General features: G+C 36.1%; 1 protein-coding gene across 4 annotated transcripts; it reads left to right on the top strand.

Moving 5' to 3' along the window:
* The first annotated feature begins 1204 nt into the window (after positions 1 to 1204).
* LOC136217005 (AT-rich interactive domain-containing protein 1) lies at positions 1205 to 5076 on the top strand. 4 transcript variants are annotated; one of them, XM_066003563.1, is made up of 3 exons: positions 1205 to 1386; positions 1798 to 2613; positions 3652 to 5076. In XM_066003563.1, the coding sequence occupies exons 1-3, from the start codon at positions 1348 to 1350 to the stop codon at positions 4504 to 4506; spliced, it is 1710 nt and encodes a 569-aa protein (XP_065859635.1). In that variant the 5' UTR covers positions 1205 to 1347; the 3' UTR covers positions 4507 to 5076. The 4 variants fall into 4 exon arrangements, with proteins under 4 accessions (XP_065859635.1, XP_065859636.1, XP_065859638.1 ...); XM_066003564.1 differs by having other exon boundaries at positions 3655 to 5076; XM_066003566.1 differs by having other exon boundaries at positions 1235 to 1386; positions 1826 to 2613.
* The last annotated feature ends 3095 nt before the right edge of the window (positions 5077 to 8171 follow it).

An 8171-nucleotide genomic window follows, 5' to 3' on the forward strand; every position in this document is an offset into this window, starting at 1 on the left:
GTCATTTAAGAGTATAAAAATAGACGTTATCTCCAACAATACCACTCATACTCTCTCCTTATTTATTTTTTTATCATTAAATTTATATTATATATTGTATATTTACCAATAGTAAAATGAGAGAGAATCATCAGTAATAAATTCTTAATAAAAAAATGAAATAACACGTGACTAAAAATGGAAAGAGACTCCTTAATAACAGAGAGGGCAAGGCGACTCTTCGTGATTTGAGAAGTGGTTAAAAGTTAATTGAGTTGTTTTTAACTCAAACTTTTCAAATTTAAGTTAAGACCCAAACAAAAGAGATACTCTTAGTTGTTAGATGTTTGACGTTGCTGGTAGGTAGCCGATAGATGTAAGCTGATTTTTTTTTTCCATAACAACTATCAACATCAGTTTCTCAGTTCTAACGAAACACATCTAAATCTACTGGTTGGAATAAAGAAGAAGAAGGAGGATGAGAAGGTAGTTTGGGCTTCTTCTTCCCCTTTCCTCCGGAGGGGAGAACATAAGAAAGTTGATAGGGTTCAAGAATTTGATGGACAAAATCATACTTTTCTCTTCTTCTTAATGAAAACTATAAAAGCATCTCAAGTCCCTGGTTAGAAACCTTGTAATCTATGCTATGACACATAGGAAAATAACAAGTTAAAAGTAACAACCCATTAGATTAGGTTGTGATTTCATGGGGCATCAAAAATAATTTAAATGAAAACTAGGGATCAATAATGTAAAAGACCAAGAAAAATAAACAACATAATTGTTGCTTTTGGGAGGTGCCAGACGCGCCTCACCTGGCGCGTGAACTACATGCGCCAGATGTAGCGCATCTGGCGCCTCCTGTGTTGGTCACTCTCCTTTTTTTTTTATTGTTTTTTAATAAAGCCTCTAATGGTAGGTTACAATTACACATCAGGAAGTAACAAACAATTTACGTGCATTAGGGTTGCTCTAAGTGATTAAGGTTTTTTTAATAAAAAAAGTTTATATTTAGTAAGTAAGTACAAAATGAGTTGTTGAAATACCCTATTTGAGCAATTGAGATCCATTTATGCCCAAAATACCCTTTGCTCTTAACCAAGGCATAAACTCAACCCTAGAGTAGAGTAGAAAAGCAACCATACCCATAGTTAAAGAAAAAAGAAAATCAAGTATAAAAAAGGCAAACCTTACTCCATAAAAACCTCATATTTACAAAGAGACCTAAAAAATTTAGAAAAGAAAAATTAGAAGAGGTCTCTCTCCCTCTCTCTCTCTCTCTATATTCTATAGGTTAGCTTATATAAGGGCAAAGGGAAAAAGAAAGAAAGAAAAGGGCCAAAGGTCAAGCCAGTCACCAGATTGTCAATGAAAGAAACCCCACTCAATATACCCAACAGGGTTCTGGTACGTCTATCTTTTTTGCTTTTAGACCCAAATACAATTACTTGTTTTCAATTTTTCCGATTTTGAAGAAGAGGGTCTGTATCTGTTCCAAACTCGAATTCTTGCCCCATCCTAAACTCTTTTCTTTCTCTTTACCCTTATTCTTTCTGCAATTTCGCTCGTCGCCAAAAAAAATTTGGTGGGCTCTTCAAAAACCCTAGATCGTCATTTTTTTCCCGCCAAAAGGCCTGTACTTTATGACTTATGCTTCTGCTTAGTGTTTATGTGTTTCTTTGATCTGAATCTTGAGCTAAATGTAAATCTATGTATATTTTTGTGTTTTAACGACTCTTGCTTTCTTTCGTTGCGATTTAAATCCGTAGTCGTAGATTTGTCTTGTGAAGTTTCCGAGGAGAAATGACTCGTTTTTAGGGTTTCGAACTTGGAAAATTAATGGCAGGGTGGTCGATGATTGGTGATGATAAGTGCGGTCCGGAGAAGAAAACGGGTTGCTCTGTAGATGTTGTCCCACCAATGCTCGGAGATGGCAAACGCGTTGATTTGGTTAAACTGTTCTTGGTTGTGAGAGAGAAGGGTGGATATAATGCGGTTTCTGAGAAGGGATTGTGGGGCGTGGTGACTGAAGAATGTGGCTTGGCTGTAACCCTTTCACCATTTGTGAAATTGGTTTATGTTAAGTATTTGGATACATTACAGAAAGGGTTAGAGGAAATTGATGGTAAAGACTCAATAACTAATTTGAGTGATAGTGACTCTATTTTGAGAAAGGTTTCAATAGAGTTAGGGCCTGTGTTGTCTGGGATACCTAAATGGAATGTTCTGAATACCAGTACTGAGATGGATTCGGATGGGTCTGAGAAGTATCCTGTTGATGATGAGGAATCCGTGCATATAGGCCATGGTGGTGCTGGCAATGTAGGTTCTCAGGAGAACCTACAATCCAATGTGGTAGTGGATACGGATAGGGGCAAGAAATGTGTCAATGACGATGAAATTGAGGAAACAATTTCGAGTCGGAAGAGGAAAAGGGAGTCCATTTCTAGAATGCTGAATTGGATTACTGGGGTAGCAAGCAGTCCATGTGATAATGTGGTTGATCCAATACCAGAGAGTTCAAAGTGGGAGTCTTATGGGAATGAAGAGATGTGGAGGCAGATTTTGCGGGTCCGAGAAGCACTGTTTATGAAGAGCAATGTTGATTCAGGAGGTGAACAATCTGCTGCGAAGGTATATTTCAATATCTGGTTGTTGCCTATTAATTTGTTAACCTTTAAAGAACTGTTGCATTTACGGAACTCTATGCTACTTCACTAAACTGTTTTTATTGGTTAAATGAGGATATAGGTCTGCACAAATAAACATGTCTGTGATAATACGTACTTGTTTATTCAGGTCTCAGCACTTCCGCATCTATATACCCATCCGGGGGTTAATTGTTGTAATTTTATTCGTCATGTTCTTAAATGCAGCACTTATTACTATTTTTTTAATGTTCTGCTGGCTTCTTATCAATGTTATTGTATACAATAATACAACATTTGTTTACCTGTGTACCGCACCACCAGCCCGTCTACTTTCCCGGTTGCTGTTGACAATGGTTCACATCTTATTGATGCTAGGTCCATAATAATATCCTTATTTTACATCTAAACTATAAGTATAACCGAAACTAATAATAGTATGTGGCTTTAGAACTTGATTTTTTTATAGATTACACACTTAGCATAGCCTATGTAACATCATTTTTACATTCGTTTGGGTTGTATCTTTGTGTTTGTTTCTGTACATTTGTGCACGTGTGTGTGCTCATTTGTTTCCATTAATTTTTATTTTATAAACTATTGGCTTGTAAAATATCCATTGATAGTGTCATTGGTTATGAATCTGTGCATTGAGTTGATACTTTTCAGTTTTCCTGCATTACCTGTGTAATTTGGGCTCTGATGCAGTTATCGTTTATGCTGCGAAGGAGAAAATATGTCCTCCATATTTTTTGTTGCATCATTTAATATAAAAACATATCTGTGCTCAGAATTTATTTGATGATTGTTAGACGCTTTCGTAAGTTAAGAGGAAAATAAATGCTCTGATGTAATGTTTTTGTCCAAAGGAATTGTTTGTTTGGAGATTACCTGGTTGAGATGTCATCTTGAAGTTTAGTTCCAATGCAAATGACTTTGTAGAGCCCACATAAGAATAAAGTATTATAGACATGACTGATTGACTTCATTTAATTAGTTAATGTTATTATTTTCTACTTTGTAGAAGAATCGGAAGATGCACCCATGCTTGTACGATGACCAGGCTGGTTCTGCTTACAACTTCAGAGAGAGGCAAAAAGTTAGCAAGAAGTTTGTAGTTGGAAAAACACCAGCTAAGGCGCAGGCCCGCTCACAGTTAACTTCCTCTAAAACTAGAACTGATTCAGGCTCTTGCACTAAAGGAAGTTCAGATGGTGGTTCTTCAACTGAAACAGCACCGGTTGATCTTCCAGTTGAAAAGGTAATTCCTTTGGGGCCAGATTTTCAGGCTGATGTACCAGAATGGACCGGTGTGGTTTCTCAAAGTGACTCAAAGTGGCTTGGTAGGCGGGATTGGCCACTAGCAAAGGTAGATAACAGGCTTATTGTTGAAAGGGAACCCATTGGTAAGGGAAGACAAGATTCATGTGGGTGTGAAGTGCCAAAATCTGTAGACTGCGTGAGGTTTCATGTTGCTGAGAGAAGGTTGCGTATAAAGCGTGAAATGGGGGTCGCTTTTTACCATTGGAGATTCGATAAGATGGGTGAAGATGTCAGACTTGGCTGGACAGCTGACGAGGAGAAAAAGTTCAAGGCAATAGTGCAATCAAATCCTGCATCTGAAGATAAGTGTTTCTGGGATGAGATAATCAAATATTTTTCAACCAAGAAGAGGGAAGTTATCGTCAGTTATTACTTCAACGTATTTCTTCTGCAAAGGAGAGCACAGCAGAACAGGGTTACTCCGAAAAACATTGATAGCGATGACGATGAAGAATCAGCATGTGGATCAGTAACTCCTAGTTCAAGGCTTAAAGCACCAATGTCCCCAGGCTCCCTCTTATATTTTGGAAAGAAGTCCCATAAAAAAGCAAAGTGACGACGACGACGACGAGAACCCATTCTTGGTGGAAGTTAGTTGCCTTTTACATATTTGAATTCTTGGCTGATTTTGACATTTTGCAGTTATGGTGTTTTGGCAAATTTTCCTTTTTCCATGACCACATTGGTTTGACATAGAAGAACAATTTTTCGATGGATGCCTCTGAAGTTCTTTGATTGAATTCTACAGTTCATGATAATTCAGTTGAGAGCATCAATGGCATTCTATGTTACTTTGGCGCGAGAAGCAAAGCTGCAAGGGCTCCAAAATGCATTCGTTTCAATAGCTTTCAGTTTCTTAGGTACAATTTCCGTTGATTCATATCATCATATGCACTTTTTTTCCTTTTTCTTCCTGGGACATGGCTGAATGCCATTGAATATAGTCAAGAATGAATAGATTAGAGGGGTTTGAATACAAGAAAATTAGTTTTCTATGATTCAATTTGTGATCTCTCATAGTTTTGCATTGCAATATATGATCGACGACTCAGATGATGATGATTTTAAATGTGGTACAAAACTGATTTTGTCTCATCATTATATTGATTTCTTTCTTTTTTGTTTATTTCTGATGCTAATTTGTGACTTGGGGATTGCTTATAACATGAGTGTCATTGTTTGGATTTGTTTATCAATAGTTTCATTGTCGGGGCCATGTTATCTATATTTTCTATATGATTCTATAAATGTAACAAAAATGATAATTATGTCAAACGACTGACGTTAGATGAGCTGTAATGGAGAAAATTTGATCCATTGAGCTGAATTCCAAAGTAATAATCTAGTTTATTACTTTCTCGATAGTAGTTCTAAATATTGGATTGTCAACTTTTTTACTGTGAAAACATGATTTACAGAGATTCTTTTGATATAATCCGTTTGAAGGTAACATAATTGTTGAGTATATATTGAATTTTTAAATTGATCTTGTGCCCTATTTTGCTTTGGGCGTAATTCAGGTCAAATAATTATGCTTTATTCCTTGCTTTGTAAGGTGGGTTCCTTGCTGTACCTTGCAATTTGGGCTTTGGTTTATTTTCAATTACTATCTAAAAGATGGCAAACTTTTTACTAGATTCTTAATTGTTCCAAATATGGATTTTATAATGGAAAAATATATTAAATATTATTGATATTTTCGTAATGAATAAAGTATTTTTTTTTAAAGAGCAATAGCTGAGACCAAGGAAAACTTGGGATTGAAGAGCTTCAGTCACTACTTTAGCATCTGATTTCACAATTATGCTATTGAGAAACAATAGTCACGAGCAAAATGAAGTCCTTCCAAAATGGCAAGTAATTTCGCTGCGTCCAAAGACTCGCACGGGAAGATAGGCACACCTGCAGAGGCCATGATGTTACTCTCGAACGCTTATAGAGCATTCTGATATAAGAAATAGATTAGTAAGCACACATTCGCGCGTCAAAGTCAGTAGTTCCTCAATTCTCGATTAGCTTGAGCAGAAAAAAGAATGAAACTACGAAAAATGGAAGAAGATGGATACCAAGAAATGAATAGAAGAAAGAAGGTTGTGCAAATACAACTGAAGTTTCCTAAAGAAAAGGAAGAATTTGGTTTTCCTATAAGAAAAATGAGGTTGTGCCAAGCCACTATGGCAACCTGGTTTTGCCATCTTTGGGAGCTTGTCAAAACATCATGTCAACCACGAACCATTGTTGCTGTAACTAGACGGGACACAATTAGCAATACTCCTAATATTTCCACCGTTGTAAAAAGCTCTAGCCGCTAGTGGGTGGACAGGACCCTCGAGGATTAATCGGAGACTAGTATTGAGTTAAAAGATAGGAACTATCAAAAACCAAGTCACCCTCTATCATCTGATTGCCGGATTGCATCTCAAGCTAGCCAATACACCGGTCGTTTACTCTCTTTTCCGCTCCACCAATATTGACTGGTAAGCCCTTATATTTCTTGATAGAAGGAGTTTGGAAGTAGGAAAATCAACTACAACTTCATTTGGCGGAACCACTTGCGCTTATTATGGAAGATCTGGGAAGCTACCTAAATAGAGAGCCCACATGAAAGACATCACATATTGGGGCATGGATTGAGCCACCAACTTGATAAGCACCACCTTTCCCCATGTGGAAAAGAAACAATCTTCCCAACCTTTAAGGTGTCATTGAACTCGTTTCTTTAACCACTGTAAAGACTAACTTTTTAGACCATCTATAATTGTAGGTAAGCCCAAATATTTAAGAAAACCTCATGTTTCTTTCACATTTAGCAAGGAATTAATTTCCGATCTCCTAGGCCCCGACACCCCAATACTGAAGTAAATCTTTGACTTATCAAAGTTAATGACTTTACCTGAAGCCTTCTCATAATTAAATAGGATGCTTTTAAGTATCTATGTTTCTTCTCAATTAGCCTTACCAAAGGAACAAATGAAAAATACTAGGACAATCGTGGCTAACCTTTTTTTTTTTTTTTTTGTGGATGCAAGAAGGCTAGACGTCCAGCAAAAAAAGGAACAAACCAAGGAAAAAATGTAGCCTAAACACGAACCAAACGACTAAATACAGAATCTCTGTAATCAGCTGCAAGAGTCTCCTGGAGACCTGCAGGAGGCACACCAAACTCATGGTGACCCAATAGATAAGAACCTGCGAAATTTGTCAACCGATCAGCTGCTCTGTTTCCTTCTCGATACGTATGCATAAAGAGAATACTCCACTGTCTAGCCCAGAGTTCAGCACACCTATGGATAAGACAGGAGAACAGGTGATGCATTTCCATACCCCATGTCATGTACTGTAGTATAACTTTCGAATCCAATTCCACGATTAGCTTTTTAATACCTCGATCCCAAGCTAATTGTAGTCCAAAAAAGAGGCCCATAATTCCACGACAGTGGAAGTATAGTATATGATATTGGCACTGAAGCCTCCACACCAACGTACCTACTCATCTTTTAGCAGACCACAGGTAACCTTAACATAATGTAATTTGCTCTCATCTTTTGTCTTCCTAATATTTGCTGACAAATTAAAAATAGGGCAAATTAGGTGATTATCTAAGAGTCTGTTTGGTTCAGTTGTTGTTATTGTTGCTGCTGTTATCTGTTTGCGTTTGCTGTTAGCTGTTTAATTATTAGTGTTTGGTAAAATTATATTAAAATATTGCTATTAGTATTTAAAATGTTTAATATTGACATGTTTTAAATTAATCAATAAAAAATTATAAAATAAAAAAAATGAATTACACAAATTAATAAAAATAATCTAAATAAAAAATAAAAATAAATTTTTATTGAACGCAACAAAACCTCGTTCTTTCAGTGATTATGTTTTAGAAATAGAAATAATATTAAAGAAAGAACATATTTTTGTGGAAATAAAAGGATAATTTTGTTAATAACAAATAACTACAAACAATTGTTCATAAAAATCTCCAAAAAGGAGTTTTTCGTGAAAAGCTTCAAAACGCTGCAGTTTCTAGAGAAAATGTTAAATGATGTATCAAATGCTATATTTCACGCGGTTTGTAGTAAAACGCTAAACATTCTTCCAAAAAAACTGAAACAAACACCCACTAAGGTGTTGTTTGATAAAACTGAAAATTAAGTGTTGAAAAAATAAGTACTGAATTTTAAGTGCTGAAAATATTGAATCGTATAATTATTCTAAAAATATTAG

Source organism: Euphorbia lathyris, chromosome 2 (genome assembly GCF_963576675.1).
Source record: "Euphorbia lathyris chromosome 2, ddEupLath1.1, whole genome shotgun sequence".
Classification (NCBI taxonomy): Eukaryota; Viridiplantae; Streptophyta; class Magnoliopsida; order Malpighiales; family Euphorbiaceae; genus Euphorbia; species Euphorbia lathyris.